Source organism: Hylaeus anthracinus, unplaced genomic scaffold (assembly GCF_026225885.1).
Source record: "Hylaeus anthracinus isolate JK02 unplaced genomic scaffold, UHH_iyHylAnth1.0_haploid 11989, whole genome shotgun sequence".
NCBI classification, from domain to species: domain Eukaryota; kingdom Metazoa; phylum Arthropoda; class Insecta; order Hymenoptera; family Colletidae; genus Hylaeus; species Hylaeus anthracinus.
In genome coordinates, this window is record NW_026534337.1 from 16147680 (window position 1) to 16166847 (window position 19168).

General features: G+C 45.9%; 3 protein-coding genes across 11 annotated transcripts in view; 1 reads left to right on the forward strand and 2 right to left on the reverse strand.

The window, feature by feature from the left end:
- The window catches only part of LOC128887797 (mucosa-associated lymphoid tissue lymphoma translocation protein 1-like), a 92794-nt gene that overhangs the window by 7865 nt on the left and 65761 nt on the right, over nucleotides 1-19168 (reverse strand). The window lies entirely within an intron of this gene.
- Nucleotides 1-19168, forward strand: part of LOC128887796 (CREB-regulated transcription coactivator 1-like) — a 39652-nt gene that overhangs the window by 5086 nt on the left and 15398 nt on the right. For 5 of the 9 annotated variants that reach the window (XM_054144132.1, XM_054144136.1, XM_054144135.1 and 2 more), the window contains 2 exons: nucleotides 948-1196; nucleotides 18540-18807. In XM_054144132.1, the coding sequence (XP_054000107.1) occupies nucleotides 948-1196; nucleotides 18540-18807 (517 nt within the window). Of the gene's footprint in view, nucleotides 1-554; nucleotides 1197-18539; nucleotides 18808-19168 lie in introns of all 9 variants that reach the window. The other 4 variants (XM_054144139.1, XM_054144141.1, XM_054144140.1 and 1 more) reach the window with 3 other exon arrangements.
- LOC128887805 (general odorant-binding protein 69a-like) lies at nucleotides 2804-5232 on the reverse strand. The gene is made up of 6 exons (XM_054144149.1): nucleotides 5071-5232; nucleotides 4043-4124; nucleotides 3845-3933; nucleotides 3671-3773; nucleotides 3503-3567; nucleotides 2804-3140 (listed from the first exon to the last, which is right to left on the reverse strand). Exons 1-6 carry the CDS (start codon nucleotides 5137-5139, stop codon nucleotides 3123-3125), a joined length of 426 nt encoding a protein of 141 aa, XP_054000124.1. The 5' UTR covers nucleotides 5140-5232; the 3' UTR covers nucleotides 2804-3122.

Below are 19168 nucleotides of genomic sequence, written 5' to 3' on the forward strand. Positions count from 1 at the left end.
AGAGAGAGAGAGAGAGAGAGAGAGAGAGAGAGAGAGAGAGAGAGAGAAATATAAGAACCTGTTTATCGAATTATGGTTGAATAGGAATGTCGACGTTGTCGCATAAAACGCGACTCGCGTGGGATCTTAACAGTGAAGATCCAAGGAACGAAAGAAACATTCGCGACCCACCTTTAACCGACGTTTACATTCCAAGGTTCACGTGAAACGCGTTGTTCGTAAGCGTAACCCATTATTCGAGCTTCCGAATATTATTGATTTCCGGCCGGGAACTTGGTAGAGCGTTTCTCGCGAATCCCGTAGGAATTGAAACGTTCGTTCGAGGAGATAGAAATTTTCTTATAAATCATCTTCCTCGATCGCGATGTGGATATGGATTCCTGAAATTACGCTGTCAGTTGCTCCGAAATGGAAGCGCTTCGTTGTTTCCTGTACCGTTGAAGTACAAAAAAAAAAAAAAGTGTTCGGAATCGATGGAAATTTAGAATAACTCGTACAAGCGATATTTTTACTCGATTCTTCCGCTTTAAAAATATATCTCATTCCTCGAACAGCTGTAAAATAAAATAATTTAGAAAACTGTGAGAAAGCCTCCACGATACGTTTATATACGCATCTCAACGATTGCGTTGTATCTCAGTTTCCGCAAAATTTAGAATAATAAGTATCCAATTCGACATGGAACCACTCGTCATTTTTCATTTGACGATCGTATCGCTGCGCCTTACGAGTCTAGACTCGGAATAAAGTTGTTTCGAGGTCCGCGAGGTGTTTGCACAGCCCCGCTCTTGTGTCACGTTACGTCGTCGATACGTGGAGGTTTATGAAAAAAAAAAAAAAAAAAAAAAAACGAAGTCTGCGTGGACGACGTGTTATCGGTGGTAAGAACGATAGATCGTCGGTGGATCGAAAGAATTGGTGGCGATATGAACGATGGACCTGCTTAGGTCGCCTCGGCGAGCAGCTCGGTGGGCGCCAGTCCCACGGGATCTGGGGTACTGGAAACCCCGCTGTCCGTGAAGAGTGCCGGCGCCAGCCCACCGCAGTCCAGCGGCAAACACCTGCACATTAACCTGGGCAATCAGTTCAGGGCGGGCGGCTCTCTGCCAAATGTAAACAACAACGCGAATTGCGGGAACGACGCGAAAGAGCACGCATTGCCGCACACCGCCGCTATCCACTCGATTGACCTTAAGGTACTGGCCATCTAAGCGAGTCTAGTAACTGTATTAGTTGTTCTACCTCGTCTTTTCTTGCACATTTTATCTCTTTTGTTTACCCCTTTCACACACCCGCCTGTGATGGAATCAAACGTGTCACGAATTCTACCAAACTTTGAACGTCGAACCGATCGAATATCGAGCTTGATTCCAACGCTATCTACGATCGTTACGTTTCCGCGGCCTCGTCCGATCGTGCTTCGCGACGAAAAATATCCGTGACCGGTATCTCGGAACGCGATCGGTGCAACAGTTGCCCTCCTCGAACACCTCTGCACGCGCGACTTTCGCTAGAACGATCTCCCGCTGTCGAGGCTCGACGCGCGCTGCAACTAAAACGGTATTGAAATTATGTCGGTGTTGGGACGATCAATTACAGGGACATTATGGGGGATCTCTACTTGTTGCGAGTTCGCGTTCGAACCGTGACTCACGACTGGAGCAACGTACCGGGCTCCGATCGCGTGCCTCCTTTCATTAATACCGACTATTTCCAGTCGCCGCGTAAAAATAGACTTTTCAAGATTTTTCTTCGTACGCGGGCCTCGCGCTGCTTCGATTTCGAAATCGAACCACCGATAGCCGACGAAATATCGATAGCGAAACGTTCGCCAGGCGATGGTGGTCTCAAGACCGGATCGAATCGCAGCGAATTTCTGACGTCAGCTTCGCTTTGATTATCCGAAGAATTTTCACCTGTTTTGCAGCGATCGGAGTCGGAATCAACGGCACGCCCGGTCAAGCAAACTCCAAAGTCCCCTGTTCCGTTTTATTTTTTACGATGTTTCTGCACGATCACGCATGATACGTTTGCGTAGGAGTAGATTCTAGTGTGAGAACAGTTGCATCCAAACCCAACCCATAGGAGCCGGCCCCATTCCCCGGTGTTTTCAACGAAACTTTCGAGTGGAATGTCAGGATCGAAGTTTCCCGAGCTTGTCTTTCGAAACACGGGGAAGCCCGTAGGTAGTTACAATTTGTATTCTCCTTTTTCTTCTAGCCCGTCTTGCGTGTAATTCGAATTCAAAGTGCAACGCGAAATTCGACTCGAAGTTCGATCAACTCCGAATACACGTACAGTGTCGAGCATAAGCATATACTCGTCCACGACTCGTTCCGAAAATGATTCGAAAGGTGTAGTTTTGGATCGCGCAATAGATACCAAACGATATTGCGTAACACTCATCGCACCGATGGAGTCATTAGAATATTATCTCGACCGCTAAATGATACCATTTAGTTTTTTTCGCGTGTCATTTCGCGATGTAGGAAACGGCCGTTGGACGATTCTCGTAAACATGTAATCACGTAGCACACGCGGAACACTCGCGAATTAGATTGTCATGGAAATTACAGTATCAATGTCCGCGTATCGTGCGCCCGTTGAACCAACGAATTACGTAATCACGTACGCGACCGAGGTACGGCGTTATTACCGTTTTCCCCATACGAATCTGTTGCGATTTAATTTCGAAAGGATCGTTCCTCCTCGATTACTCAACGTTTCCGGCCGGCTATTCCTCGTCAATTTTAACCGTCGCGAAATAAACTCCTTCGAGTCGATACCTCATCTGTTCCTCTCGCTCGTTGATATTATATATTTTTTTTTTTTTTTTGGATAACAAATCTTTACATTCGTTTACATTCAATACTCTGTAGCTTCTTCGGAATAGTTGGTCCTTACCTCTAAGTAAACTATGTTTTGTATCTGAATCCGTAATCGTATCATATTTTTTTTCTCTTTTACTTCGACGATGCAATCACGATTCTGTTGTGCTGTACGTTTGTATGTATTTTTTTTTTTTTTTCTTCATTGTGGGATCGTCTTTGGAGTCGTTTTCGAATTTTCCCTCGTCGAAGGAACATTCGTTCGTCGCACCGTGAACAAATTTTCGTCTCTATTTAGACGATGAACCACAACTAAAACAAACAAATGATTTTAATGTTAGCACGCTTTTATTCCGCACATCTAATTTGCGTTCGCTGCTTTTCTGTGCAGTAGTATTAAGTGTTAGTTGTATTCAAGTGCATGACGATTGAGTGTATAGTGTCCCGATAACGGAACGATTTTAAAGCGTTTCGTCTACGGCAAGGAAAACGTGTTCAATTATCGAGAGTAATACGTTTGCTCTACGGGTGATACGCGTATTCGTTATCCGTTAATCGATATCGTTAATTTTTAAGTGTCCAGCTTCGAAAGCTTAGTCTTGAGAAAAACGATGCGAAGCTTCGCAAAGATACAAAGATAGAAAATTGTTAGCTTCCAGAATGAATATACTTACATCGGGAACCTGCGCGTAGACGCATTTACCGAGATTGAATATCTTGTTGCAGTTGTCGGTGCCGGCTGTAACAATAGATTCGTGTAAATAAAAAAGAAACAAGACTGGTAAAATCGCTCGCGCATCGAAACGTGATATTTGAATTTATGGGTGAAAATAATAACGCACTTGTCGGGGTGCACGCGCCCAGAACTTTGGACGCCGTTTCGTGAAGATGTTCCGGTATGATACCCAGCAGCATGTCAGTCTCCAAATTGGCCTCCTCGTCGACCTAGGCATACGATTATACTTGGATGAGCTCACGCGTGAAAAGCGACGGCTGACAAAATCGAATACGCTTACCAAACTAAACGCTTCGAGGAGACAGTACATGTAACACGTTATCGACGGATTGTTCTCCATCTTTCCAACGCCCACATCGTCGATCTGCGCTGGATCCCGAAATCACAAATTATCGAACGAATAGAAAGAGGAAATCGTGTAAAGACAGTTTAATTTCGATCGCGAAAAAGAGTTTTCGCAATTACTCGCGACACTAACCTTGTGTTGTTCCGTGTTCGCTCATGCATCGCTGTTTGTCGTCTGCAACCATCTCGAATACCTCTTCTGGCACCCATTCCGGCTACGAGGAAATCGAAAATGAGTTACGTTCGATGCTTCCTTGCGTTTCGAATGTTCTTATACGAAGTTTCAGCGTTTCGCGTACGCTGAAACCTTCGTCTAGTTTAACGTACAACGACACTCCAGTCATTCATTCGATTTCTGGAGAAGAATCTCGCCACAAATTTCTAACCATATTATGTCGTATCTATGGATTATCGATGGTTTTTTCAGACGAATGCTTATCTTATCATCTATTCATCGTCGCTTAGGGAGATCGGTGTCGCAATATTATTCAGTTTGTCATCGAACAGTAAATTATTAAATGAAATAATTTTTTTTTTTTTTTTTTTTTTTCCATTGAAATGCGATACTTAATTCACAAAGTGAGCGCTCGTCGATGGCACGACTCGCGATATATCTAAACGCCAACGCGCGGCATCGATTTTGAACCGAGATCCTTGATAAATTGGCGCTCGTTAAATTTAAACGTTGAAAATAATTATAACCGAGCTGGAATGGGCTGGTGCTTGCATTTCCGGATTCCGTTTATGTAACGATACGTTCATCGCGTACCTATTTGAATTTCGATCGATAGGATATCTCGCGTTTTATCGCGCCTCGTAACGACTAAAACTATCGACGAACGAAGGAGGAAAAGAAAAAATACCATTCACTGCGTCTCGGTTATGTCTGCTTAACTTTACACTCCGATGTCAATTAGTGGATTCGATCATAGACAAAGTTTAAATGAACTAGAAGGCATGTTATACGCGTCGCGACGTTAAATCATCGATAAACGTTTTACCGACAACGTTCTCGTTCATCAGAGTTGGGATTGGTGAAACCTTTGTCGCCGATTCGAAGTAGAGGCCAGCGGACGTGTCCGTCGTTGACGTTCCCTTTTGCGTGTTTCGTCCGCAGTCTATTTGTCACGGAAAAAGTTAAGCCCTTTGGAGAAAGCTTACCACGGCATGTACGAACATCGCCTGCACGCACACGATGGCTAGGACCAGCAAGGCGCCTTTGGCATCCATTGTCGTCGGTTTTTCGTATCTTTGCTGATTGTCTCACTTGGGCGAATACGATATGCCGCGATTCCACCAGATCCGTGGTTTTTATAACGCTTCGGTTCGCGGGGATGCGCAGATGCACACGGGATGTGGGCGTGCGTAAGAGGGGGTTAGCAGCGTTCCATTCTTCGTTCGCTGATTGAAGTCCTCCGTCATTCAGATGTTGGATCGGCCGTTGTTAATTTTTAGCTGTGCAACGGAAGTGCACTTTGGATTACGTGCATGATTACCGATTGATCGCGACCTTGACCACATCCTGTGTGTTCTGTTTACCCTTCGTAACACGGGGTAATTGAACACCATACCAAAATAAAATACCTTCCTGCCTTTCTTCTTGCGGCCGAACCGCACGAATTTTGCCAATTTTTTTCAGAAATTTTCCTCGCTACCCAGCGTTAGAAACGCTTAATTTGTTACGAAAGCGCGATCGATAGCGGCTGTACGCCTTGCACCGTGGAAGCTTACGATATTATCACTTATTCAGTAAACTTGGAAGGTTGGTGGCGGGCAGAACATAAGTACATAGTTCCTTCGAAAGTTGTTGCGCGCATATCGATGCGGGTGGCTGGAGAACCGACGAAGAATATTCCATATTTGGTTCTCGGCCTGTCGCAAAGATTCCACTGACATCGTTCGGAGTTGAATTAACGATTAAATTGGCTCGCGTTTCTGCTCTTTTATTTGAAAGTAATAGTCTTCTTGGCCGTGGCTCGCGATTACAGGTCTGCCTATCGTTCGTCAATGTAGAGAGATATTGCAATGTTTTTCGTTTCCGCGAAACCGGTTATTTTCGATATTAACGCAATTAGACGTAACGCAGCTAAGAGTACTGTGCTGTTTACGCGTTAGTCCGTTTAGCGGAAACTGGTAACGCGCGTTGTTCTTCGCATCGATGGATCCCCCTGCTACGCGGTAATTGCATTTTTCATTTATCGTCGGAAATGAAACGACGGGATGGGAAAAGGAAATACGACAAAAACATTGGCCGGCTGTTATCGAACTCTGGGGATCGATTTGTTTGGCCGGAACTCACAAAGGGTTCCCGGTCCGAATTTCCACGTTTTTTTTTTTTTATCGGTGATCCGTGACCAATTAAATTTCGAGCCGATCCGGCACGAAAATTTTCGGTGTGATGGACGGATAGAATTAATGCGCACACGAGCCAAAGGGTCTGTCTTCTCGTCGTTAACGGTACAAACGGGAAGAATAAATAGAAAAACTCGTCGGCATTAAACGCCCGATTCGAATCTGTTTACACGGTTCAGAGCTAACAGGGCAATTATATTTTCGATCGCGATCGAATGAAATCGAGCATTTTCTTTAACGTAGCTAACGTTCACAAGTACGATAGTTACGGGTAATCCGCGTGCAACTTAAGTATCGTTTATGCGAGAAACGACAACGTAGAATTGGTGGAGAAAAAAAATGTGAAGGCGGGGAATCGTCGAGCACAATGACTAGCGGTGACGATGAGATGGGAACTTGGAGCCTGGGCGCATCGGACTCGAATCCAAGGTCGGGTTTCGATCGCGCAAAGAAACGCACCCCAGCGATATATCGGGGTCAAGAGACCACTTGGTTTCTTAGCACGTCGGTTCGATTCTAGGACGGAGCAAACACCTGCCCCGAGCAGTGGGCCGAGCGGGTGGACGGGTGGCCAGCTCGATTACACCCGAATGTACGTCGAACCTTCCACTTTTCGCCCAGAATCGATCGAATTTCGCCGGATTTCTGCTAGCCGCGCACGTGCAGTGGCCCACCTGCCGCGCGCCCGAGTTTACGTTGCCGTGCAAACTCGGCTTAACCTCTTGGACCCGCACGAGTACTGCCGGAACACTGATACCGCTGCTCCAGATACAACTCCACTCTCGGTCTCCTCTTTTCCCTCGTTTCTCCCTGTCGTGACCAAGTAACCGCTCCGTTTCGGTGGACTCTATTTTTTCGGCACGCGGCATATATCTCATAAGCTAATAGAATAACGAAACGAGCACTCGAGAGAGAAATTTACTTGGCGTCGGTAGCCAAAAGGGAACATTTATTTACGATTGTAATAACGACTCGAAGAGCCAAGAAACAAATAATGCTTCGTGTACCGATAATAATATTAGTATTTTATTTTGCATAAGTGCATATGTTCTGCATACGTTTAGCATATGATTTTCATGTTCGTAAATGCGTATAATTCGCTGTCCATTTATTAACAAATACGTACCTAACGTTACTTTATTGCAACGGAAATGTTTTTCTAGGTAAATCGGTAGAGTTTGGGGAAAGAAAGTGGGAAGGTATCTTTTCTACGAATCTCGACCCCGCGTCGATACAATTCAGTTAGTTTAATCATAGCGTGTTATGATTAGAGTAACGCGCGAACAATGTCTCGTGTCTATTACTCGGTCACCTAGCTGGACGGACAGTTTCATGCCAAACGGGTAATTTACTGGGTTAATTTATGCTTTCCGATTAAACGGTTCGAAAACCGGCACCGATAGTCCATGTCCGTTTAAAAGCTCAGGGCTGTCGATGTAGCTCCCGGCTCTCGGGGCTTTTCGATGCAATTTTCTAGGCTTTTATGTATTTTACCGCATCCGAATGAGCACCGAACAGTCGTGAAATTCAAGCGAGATTTTCACTCCCGAAGAAAGGCAGGCAGACGGTTTCGGTTAGACAGGACACTCGCCTATGCTAGCTATCATGGGACATGTCCGAAAGGACGTGGCGTTCTCTCGGCAACGTTGGCGGTTGAACGCAAACTCGCGATGCTAGCTGCAGGGGCAAAGAACAAAACAAACGGGAACACGTGTTCCGACCAGTGTGCACTCGGTGTACAGAGTATTGATCGCGTTCTGCAGGTACTCGTTTGCCTGTTTCGTTAGTGGCACGCCGATGGCTACTGCCGGCGTGACTGCAGCTGCAGCTGCGGCTGCAACTGCGCCCAGATTCGCAAACCCTGGCGACGAACCATCTCGTCGTGTCCTCGTCGTATTTCCAATTCGATCGCAAGAGTCCCTTTATCTCGACGATACCTCCGTCTCGCGAGGTTATCACGTTCGTTTGAATTTCTTCGTATAGTTGTTCGTCTGTAAGATTCCAATCTCTTCCGTTCTATTTTAGTGGATCATCGTAAGCCGGCTTCCTGGATGAAATCGACTGGTCGTTATTAATTCTACAGGTGGCCGTGGACGACGGTTTCGGCCGTGCCGTTACGCAAAGTGCGTGGAAACATTCGGCGGCTGGAATTCGAATGACGAAATCCTTACCACACCCGAATAAATAGGTTTTCGTTTCTCAGTAACCCGGTGCCGAACAAACCGAGGGCGAATCTCCTTTCGTTTCCGCCACGATAGCACGCCGTCACAGGCGGAGATTGCACCGTGACTCGATCGAGATCTGGAAAATCTCGTTCGAGATCCACGGCTACCTTCGCCAGGAGGTTCTCCCTATTTTATCAGTGGATAAATCGGTTATAGTGTTGCGACCCGTTTCCACCGCATCTCGTTTTTCGCCTAGGTTACCAAGGAGGAGCCGCGCTCCGTGGCGATTCCGTTTCTATATACCGATATAATTGGATTTTTCTTATACATAATTCATGTCGCGAAGGGGAATCGATATTCAAAGTTTCGCTCGGTTTTCCTTTTTTCGATCTTTATTCTCGACGGACCCGGGACCGATGAAATTTCAGCCAGTATTTGCGTTTGATTTATCCTCCGCTCCCAAGGATGACGTTATACCGTAATATCCGATGTCCCGTGAACCCCACGGATGAATCCCCTCGGCTTCGATATTCCGTCCCTCGCAATCACGGTTTTCCTTCTTCTGGCCGTAACGGAGAAGTTGAGAACCGTTTTCATTCAACGTATCGTTGCAAGAGTAACGGTTCTGCAATCTTTCCTGCCATAAACGTTCTCGCGAGCTTTTATCCGCGTCTTGCGTGGGCACGTACACGGCAAGAGAGTCGCGTACGAAGCAGCCTCGCGAGAAATTTATACCAACAACAGCGTAAGCGGTAATATCCGATAACGAAAGAAAAACAGGTCGCGTAGGCGTCGGTCAGGCCGTTCTTCCGTTTCCCAGGAAGGGATCGTTAAAGGTTATTCGGTTCGACGTCCGCGTGTCTCTCGACGATGAAAATTCGTTTTCCTCTCTCGTTCCAGTCTTCGCTGATGCGAAACTAGTCGGCCGAAAATGATTCGATAGATGAACGGTTTGGGAAAACGTCGAACTATCCGGGTAATCCTATCAACGTGAACTTTGGAACAAAACATTATTAAATACCGTGCCGGCGCTTTGCATTAGGGCCAGGTTATTAGATGGATTTAAAGTTGGGTACCGCGATATCGATTGTCGATGTGGCCCTGTGCAGCCCTATCAGATTTAATACATTTTCACATTTTCATCGAGCTCTGTCCTGTTTTAGCTACCATAATTGGAATTCGAATCGCGCCAACCGCTCCGAGCCGTTCCCACTTTTTTCCATTCGAGTTGTATCCCGATAAAAAGAGAACTCGAAAGCGAAATGAAGCCTGATCGCGAAGGTACTTGGAACGGCATCGGACGACGCGTCCTGCGTGTTCTAGCGTCGTGCAACCATGAATGGCAAGGGGTATGTTCTTGGAAGTAGGTCATCGACGTCTGGAGACGGTAGACGGCGGTGGGTGTCCCGACGTCGCTGCGTGGGTGGAGCAAAGTCGTTCTGAAAGGACTAAGAGACGCCGATGGAGTAGGAACGAGAGAGCGAGAGATAAGGAGGCCGAAGCTGATCGGTTCCCGACCTCTCCAACGTCTTCCGCATTTCTCGCCATTCATACTCGTGCCCGCGTGTCTTCGTTTCACCTACGCTCGTCGAAGATAGAATCGGCGGTGCTCGTTCTTTTAGACTGCACCCGTTCCGCCCAGCGAAATGGTGTTCGTTTTAGAAACCAACATCTCTAACCGTGGGACACGGTTTCGGGGAACAAGGCTGCTGAAACTGCTGACTAGATTATCGATCGGCTGTTTTTCTGGTAAATCGGGGTAGCTCTAAACTAATTTTAGTGGCAAATGTAATAAATTTTTCGGAGCTCTTATAGACGCGTTAACTCATCGAGGACGGGTGACGAGATTAAGACGAGATATCACGTCTTCAATAAGTCGAACGTCGAATCGAAAACGGAAAAACGCCGTAAGCAGCGTGTTGATATAACGCGATAATTTGCTTTCGTAAGCTGTTTGTTCACTTTGTTAACAAACCACTTATTGGTTATTCAAAAAAAATGGGTGCAATCGATAACAGAAACCAGTACTTAATTGCTGCTCTACGATCCTGCGAGACCGCCAGTCAATGAGTCACAAGATGTTAAAGTGTTGGAGCAGTTGTTTACCAACACGGCTATCGATCACCGTACTTGTTTATCGGTATCTGCATTCGTACAAATTCTTCGTATCAGCGAAAATGTAGCGTTTAAAATTTGAAACTTATTATTTTCGGACTGCGGGTCGATAACGAATATACAGGAAGACCTCCCATTGTTGTATCCACGATAAGAAGCAAAGTGCAAACGAAAGTGCAGCAAAACGAATTCCGACATCGGGATGTAACGGTAATCGAATGAGAAATTTTAATAGGGTCTCGGGAACGCGGAAGCTCGGTGTTCGATTCAAGTTCACGATCGCCCGTTTCTCGACTCGTCGCGAGATCCACGAGCAAGGACGTATTTCCATCCATCGAACGCTGCATGTGGGCTTTTTCCGTCCATGTTGAGTAACGTTCGGCCAATATAATGCCGAAGGTCGTTGTTTTTCCTACGAGAAAGTTGCACGCCGTTGGCCTGCGCGCAAGGGCCTGTGGCTCATCCTATAATTTCTCATTTCACTGCACCGTTGTCGACTCATCGTGCGGTCGATGTGCATAAGGGGTCAGAAGAGGATAAAATTACAAAGTGGAAAGTGTCATCGGCGTTCGATCGGCCGCGGTGTCCTTGAACATCATCCGTGCAACAGTCGAAGGACGCAGGCCTGCTGAACATCTAATATCATCGTGGGATCCGAAACGATGTCCGTTATACGAGGACCGCCTAAACGAGCAGTGATCGACAGTTTGAAAGAATAGTCTTTCGAGACTACTCAAGCCTGCGCGACATCGCTATTCTTTTAATCGCGATGGTCGGAGATTTCCTCTTCGGAGACGATATTGACGACGATTGCAATGCTTTTTCTCGGATGTACTTGCTGCTTTTATCGCCGAATAATCGTACCCGATCCGAACGCGTCGATCGAACGTATTACAGCCGATGAGTAATTAAAGAGGAGGAATTAAACAGGTTGGAGGAGCGGTTCGGCAGGAAACAAACATTTTCAGAATCGCCACACGTAGCGGTAATTTGTTAGTCCGTCTGGGTTTTAGCGCGCTTATTTGTGCGCGTTGCAGGAGTCGACGCGCTTTGAATATTTTTCGCGGCTACCCACGACGACAGCGAACAATTTCTGCTTTAATTACACGCTATTAAGAATGAAATAAAATTAGATTCTTATACCGTAGGTATCGATATTTTGGTAGGGGGATCTCGGGTCGATGTCGATGGAATCGAAGTTGCGTACCGACGAATCTTCATTGGAACGAACTTGGATTAAAACGGAAACGGAAAATCCTTTTTCGAACGAAACGGAAGTTCACGTGCAACGCCGCGTGATTGTATTTAAATGTCCGCCGACGGAGCATACAAAATGTCACCCAATGCCACGTGCCAATAAATCGTATACAAAATCCTTTGTCTTCGTTCGTTTCCCAATCCAAGAACTTACAATTATAGCAGGTCCCGGATATATTTGAAACAAAGTTTTTCCAAAGTTGTTAAACATTATACAGTTTTCCTGATAATTCGTTTAAAATCAAAGAACGCATTCGGTTTTTGCGAGGAACAATTGGCACGCTGCGCGATTCTAGTAATTATCGCATCTATTCCGCACTATTCCGTCATTTATTACGGTATCGGCAGTTCCCATGACGAAAAATGAATTGAATCGAAATCCAAATCGGTACTTTACTCAAAGGTAACCGATCGGTTCTATCCGAGCGTCCCGTAAGCGCAAAGCAAAGTTTGCGAAGCGCGTCGATAATCGAAAACGAGTGAATATTCGAAGCTTGGCCAATAAAAACGGTGCCATATTCGGTGTCGTCAACGGATATTTTCGTATACGTTTCGTATCTCCAGAGGATGTCGGTCTCGAAATACGTTGTATATAATTCAACAGTCTCCTATAAGTTTCTCTACGATAAATGAAATAAATAAACACGATCCGGGATCAGATATCTCGATGAGACAACGCTAATGCAACGAATCAAACTTTTTTTTATTATTACCGTTTTTGTTGTGAAACTGTTACCATCGTATTCCTCACATTTTTCTGATTAAAATGACACCAAACACGACGTAATTCGCAACATATTTACTACGTATTGTATCACCGAAATAATCCCGGTGTTGGTCGCCATTTTCGCATGTCGCTCTGTCCTCTTCGTTCGCTGTCCTTCTGTACACCTGAAGTTTGTTGGCAAAACATTAGAAGGTACGGTATCGACTGAAGGAGGGATGCAAAATCGGAAACCCAAAACATTGCCCTCGAGGTTTTTATGTGTTTACACTTGACTCCGAGTCGAGCGTCGAACGTAGAAAAGGACAGATAATGAAAGAGAAAGAGGTCCGAGAAAAAAAAAACACTCGACAGAAACGTATCAATCGGTGAGGATGATATTACACCGGTGGTCGGGGCTACTCGGGCGAAACTACGGGCAAAAGAAATACTGAATGGACTGGCAACGACGGGGATGGGTATCTGAGAGACACAGAGTGTCCTAAGCCTAAGTAATACAGAGCTCTAACTCCAAAACTATCGGCCGAATGGAAAATTTCACATATGGAAATTGCATGGTAAAATGTGGCTCATGTTTCAGCGCGAAGGAATTTTTGTTAACTTTGTTATTTAACGTGATATGAAACTATATATTTATAACTATATAACAAATGAAACTATATATTTTTTTTTTTATACCATGCGATAATACTTTTCAAGACGAATTCAAGCTACAACGCTTCAAAGTTTGCTAATTTTGATGCAGTAAGCACCACGCGGTTCTTGAAATCGATACGGAGGGTCTCGCTTGGGATTCTAGGCCCAGAGTATTGCGATTCTTCCCATTTTCCTTCCTTGGGCCTAGAATCCCATTTTACCATGCAATTTCCATATTTGAAATTTTCCATTCGGCCGATAGTTTTGGAGTTAGAGCTCTGTATCATTTAGGCTGGAACACCCAGTATGTGCGCATGTGTTCAGCACATTGGAGAGCAGGGCTCTGCTGCATGTCTTGTGTGTGCGTGTACTGTGAAAAAGGCGCCGGAAAGGTTATTCTTGCATCGTCACTGTACGAGTTGTCGATACACGCTTTGCATACTAACACTAGTACACTGATGGCCAAACTTTGTCGCGATGGGAGCCATGTACCGCCTATCAGAATCGTGGCAAGAGCTTACCAAATTGGCATACGACGGTAGGACGGCACAAGACTAACGTTTCTTAGCGTAGAACCTAAGCCCGTTGATAGTAACTTCAGAAATAAGTTGAGATAAATCCGTATCGAATTACGAATTACAATTACCGACCGGTAGAACATCTTTGTCGTGTTTGTAACTCGCATCGCGACACCCGGGACGTTTTCGATGCCGCCGTCGAGAGATGCGCGCGCTATCCCATTTATCGCGTCCCTTGGTAATTTACTTCGTAATCTTGTCTGCGGTCATACGTAGTGCGCATCGTAACATAATAGGACATAGGGCTGCAGGCTTCCACGCGAACTCGCCGTCGCTCGTCTCCCTTTTCCTAATGAACCCTAAATGCATCGCTGTATTATCGATAATTAACTTAGGTCTACAATTACCAGAGAATTTGCGCGTTCAGTGGGAAGAGACGTCCTGTCCGCCTACCTGTCGAATGCATTACGCGCCATACGAGCGCTCGCTTTACACCACATCCTCGTCGAATGATGCGTCCTCGAGTAACCGATCCCCGAATCATAACTCGTATCGAATAGTCGTAAAATCGCAAGTATAACATTTCTCCGGCGTTGTAACGATCTTGCTAGCGTACACACCGTAAATTATCCCGTTGGACGTAGTCCAATCGTCGCCGCAAAGCAATTCGCGGATTATCGCGGGGCGGGGGAGGGGGGGGGGGGGGGCGTCAGCGTTCTGGAGCAGGGTCGAGACACGCGATCTAGCCTCGTACAGGAATCGCGATTTCCCTGATACCCGAGGCGCAATAATCCACGACCCGTTGACCGTGAACTGAACCGTAGGAGAAACGTGCTCCCTGTTTATCGCATAATTCAACAGATATTAGGTAATGGCCGTGCGAACCGTGCTCGAGCGACACATGGCGCGCAGGGACGGCCACGAATTTCTTCCCGCGTAGCCTGTACTTCCGTTTCCCTCGACGTCAGGCGTGGCCAGAATTTTATTCTGGTAACAGAGGACAAATCAACATTCTTCTAACGCAATTCTATGCAATATCATCTGCCTCGCCCGCGTAAAACGCGTTAACGTACTCGGACTCTGTGTTCAGCAAAATTAATATATTAGTGATTGAAAGAAAAAGAAACATCCACCCGGTAACAATAACTACGACAGTCTTTATTTTATATTAAATTCACCCGAAGGGATGGTGCACTTGTAGCTAGGATTAGCTAAGCGCGAACAGGGCGCACCGGAATTCTCCAATTCCCAATGGCGAGTCGGACGCCTAACAACCGAAGAATCGTACTAATTGCAACGATCGAATGAGACGACTTGACCCGCGGTTCATTCCAGTTCATACCGGTCGACAGCTTATTAATTTCCTTCGTGGACGACCGCTAACTCGATTCTTTCATTAGGAACGGAATCGAGCGAGCGCGCGAAAATCGCTGCAACCGTTGCGCGTTTCGCGGCGCTCGAAGCTTCGCGCAAAGGTGTGCCTTAAATCGTACCTCTTCGATATCTTTATCAGCGGAACTAAAGCAATCCCGACGTCACGTTTCTCGCAGCAAACTATTAAAATTCGAAGGACCGGAGTTGTCCGTCTTGGAAGATAACGCCGCGTGGGTCGAAAGCACGTGACAACCTGCTCCGAGCACGTGTCGCTCGAGAATCATTGCCTTGCCGTCGTCTTGTTCGTGTGTATGTACACAGGCGTGCCGCGTACACGACAGCCGCAGGAACGTGAAAGAGGAGACACTCAAAGCAGGCGTACGCACCACTGCCAATGCTCTGTGTACCGACTAAAAATATATCGTTATGCCATACAATTCTTGCGATGCTAAAATTGGAAAGGTACAGACAGGCAAGCCTCACCGTCCAGACGTCGGCAAGTCGAGTCACGTGAACGCTCGACAACGATCTTTGAATTCCGTGAATTATTCCTCTCTCTTCGTCGACGATGGAAAGAACGCGCGAACATTTAATGCCTCTGGAATCAATGTTGCAACGTCTATTAATGCAAATGTCTCGTTGCTTTCTTAGATATTGTCGCGTCGCGAAACTAGCCAGGAAACCTGATGGTGAATTCGAATCGAGAGCGTGTATTGACCCTACGAGTTCCGCTCACGTCCAATGGCGTACTTATATTTGTTATTTACTCTTATTTTCAGTAGACCACTCTAGTACGTTTGACTATATTTTTCTAAATTATAAGAGTGTCTTAAAGAACGATAAAATTCGTTGCTTCGATTCGAGATTTATTTCTTCAGCTTGAGCAACCGTCGACTCTAGCGGAGGTTAGGTGTAAAAACAAACCCAGCTGGTCGACACTCATCTCATTATATTTCATTCATCGTCGTCTTCGAGCGGTTCGTTTGAGGTCGATTCATTTCGAGAAAAAAATGTTCGATCGAATCTTGATTATCGATAACGTCGCGTGATCGGCAGAAAAGAGGTAATTTTGCAGCGAAGGAGCAACCTCCGCAACGTCGAATGCGGCGTTAGATCGATTTTGTAAATATTTCTTTCTCTTGGTACTCCAAAAAAGAAAGTAGCGATTCTCAAGCGTTCGATTTTTTAATTCCAGTATACGGGACATTCCGACGACGCGTGCCGCGCTTGGTGTTTACAAATAGATTCGCCACTAAGTGGCAAGGAGAACGCGATTTTCCTTGAACCTTGCGCCGCGAGATTGCTCGTCCACATGGCGTGTTATAATTAATGTTGCTACGCGCATTACCATCAGCCGTAACGAGAACATGGGCATCGAGGACGTCTCGATCGCTTCCGTTGGATCTCCTTTGAACGACAGTGTTTTCCATCGATGACGGATCGCGACCCGCGGCGATGCCGCGGATATTGACTACACTCGGATTAATAGTCATACTTTACAGTCCGGATATAGTACGTTTCGTTTCAACCAGTTTCGAGAAAAGATTCTCTAATCGTGCTTCGCATATCAACGAACGTTATGCAAACCACCTGTGTACATCTTTTTTTTTAACGACAACGCGTTGTGCGTTGGTTTGTTGCGACCGCGGCCGATGACTCGTGGTTATTCAATCGTACCAATTCCAAGTAACAGCGACGGTGCGTTTCCGGAATACCTGCTCGGCGACGCGATCTAAATTCTAAATTAAGGTCAGGCGAATCCCTCGGCTCGGGGCCAAAGTTGAATCCGCGGATCAGGGAATAAACCGAGGAACAGCTGCTATTAGAAGCGACACTCGCGGCGATTCCGCGTACACGTTCACGGTCGCTTCGTTTTTATCTCGCTGCATTATAAACCGCTTCATCTTCCTCCTCTACCGTCTCTCTTTTTCTCTCTGTCTCCTTTCGATCGAGTCTCGTCGAAGACGCCTCTACGACGACGCGCGTCGTTGCTCCTGTCATTCCCGGGCGAAATATCGAAGGATACTTTAATTATAGTACCGGCATCGATTGTGTCGTCCACAGACGTCTCGTGTTTGAATTGCACACAAGGTAAATGTACCCAATTATTGATACAATTTTTCCATAGCAATAGTTACAAACTATCTACGAGAATACCTATTAAGTTTTTACGAAAACGAAAAAACAGTTCGTCTTATATGGAAATTCTTGGAGAATTATCAATTCCTGAATAATTCATGACGACATAGTTGACTAAAAATAGAAAACGCGATACTTTTACTACAGAGTTAACAGTTCAATGAAATAAATTAAAAATATCGATGTCTGGGTTAGCGTCGACATTCGCGCTTTCGTGTGACCGAAAATTAGCACTCATTGGGTTTACGCGAATCTCACGTTCCAATCGAAACGTCGAGCGCGCAAGTATTATCTAATACACGCGACAACGATAATGAAAAGGATCATTACTCGCACGTAGTGTGACATTAATCGCGATTACGCCATACGACCTCTGCAAAGAAGCACGAAATTATTTCCCAGCGGACTGCATCGTTCGCTCTCAGGTGACGTCGATTTAATCGCCGCACTCTTACGAAATTGGAGAATTTTTTAATCAGTTTCATATCGTTCGCGTTGCCTTCGATTGCAACCGCTACACGGTGCAGCGTGTGCGCTGCATTTTTTAAACGAACGTTGTCTGGAATTGGAACGTTCCGTCAGTGCATCTAGAATACAGCTGGTCTGTCAACCGAAACGAAGGAGTAACTTAACCGAAATTAAATCAAGAGTTGTCACGTAGCACGCCCACGGATCGGTATTTTATCCTTACGTTCCAGAGAGGATATAATTCTGTCTCTGAAAAACACCGAGAACGGCGTTCTACTCGGCGACTGGTCCTTGGACTTTGATCCCGAAAGAGAGATGCGTTCGTTCTTTGCGAAGAGTATCGTTTCCGCGGACCTGGCATATTCGTGTCGGTTTTATCCTTGGCACGGTTGAAGGATTCTCGTCTATGTCCCCGTCGACTCTCAACTTCCTTTATGTAGCTCTAGTTCGCGCTTGCGACAGCAGGGTCGATGCTGGCCCGCTCGTAAAACGGATGATATGTTTCATGAGGCAAGATTTATGAAACGAGGAGATTCTACGACGATAGTCACCGGGTAGGGCACCGCGAAGATAGAAGTGAATTATTCCATTTCGACCCAACCTTCTACCGGCGAAGGTAATTCTATTTCGACCGTTCTAGTACTTGGAAATTAGCAATTTCGCTATTTTTCTAGCTACAACTCGGAGAAATATTCGTGGCTGTTATCGTGTTTATGGGAATAGAATCGACTAGTTCAATTTTCGAAACAGGTCAGCCACGGGAACTCTTCCTTTAAATAAATATGAACGAATAGCTATGAACAATGCATGGCATGAGAGTAGCGTTGAAACGTGGAAAAATAAGTGTACGGAGTTAATTGGTTTTGCGGTTTGGGATTGCAGACGGCGCTGAGCAACCTGGAGGAAATGCAGCACAATTCTATGGTGTACCGCAGCAACGATAGAAGCAGAAACATGGGGGTTGGACCGATGCGGTCTCGTCCGATGGACAAAAGGCACGACACCTCGCCGTACAGTGGCGTCCCGTATCTATCACCACCTCCGCCGGACACCTGGAGGAGAACCAATTCGGACTCGGCTCTACACCAGAGCGCCAACGAAGCCTGCCAGTCGACCAACGCCATCCCCCATCGACGAGGTAGCGATACACGTAATGTTCCCTTTTTTTTTTTTTTCTCTTTTTATCTTACACTCCCTCTCTAGATACGAAACCGACGGTTTATCGCGGTTCGTTTCGAGGAGAGTATAAAAGTTTGCTCGTTCTTTCTTTTCCGCTAAATTAACGAGGAAGTAACGCGCAAAGCGTCGATTTACCAATCGCAGTTCGGACTAGAATTAGTCAACGTCGTATACGCAATCAGCGCTATAATAATTTCGCTCGCGATAAGAAGTCACACGTGTGTAACAACGTTTCGGCGAAAACTGCCAGCACAGTGAATTTTTATAAAATGCCGGCACTCGACGGTGCACGACGCGAGTTTCTGTAAAAAATGCACGCGACAATCAGACGG

What these genes read in the sequence shown, in the direction of transcription:
- LOC128887805 (XM_054144149.1), bottom strand. Translation starts at nt 5,139, where the DNA reads ATGGATGCCAAAGGCGCCTTGCTGGTCCTAGCCATCGTGTGCGTGCAG. An exon ending in CGATGTTCGTACATGCCGTG is followed by an intron (nt 4,125 to 5,070) that starts GTAAGCTTTCTC and finishes ATTTCCTCGTAG; the next exon opens with CCGGAATGGGTGCCAGAAGA. An exon ending in CGAACACGGAACAACACAAG is followed by an intron (nt 3,934 to 4,042) that starts GTTAGTGTCGCG and finishes TTCGGGATCCAG; the next exon opens with CGCAGATCGACGATGTGGGC.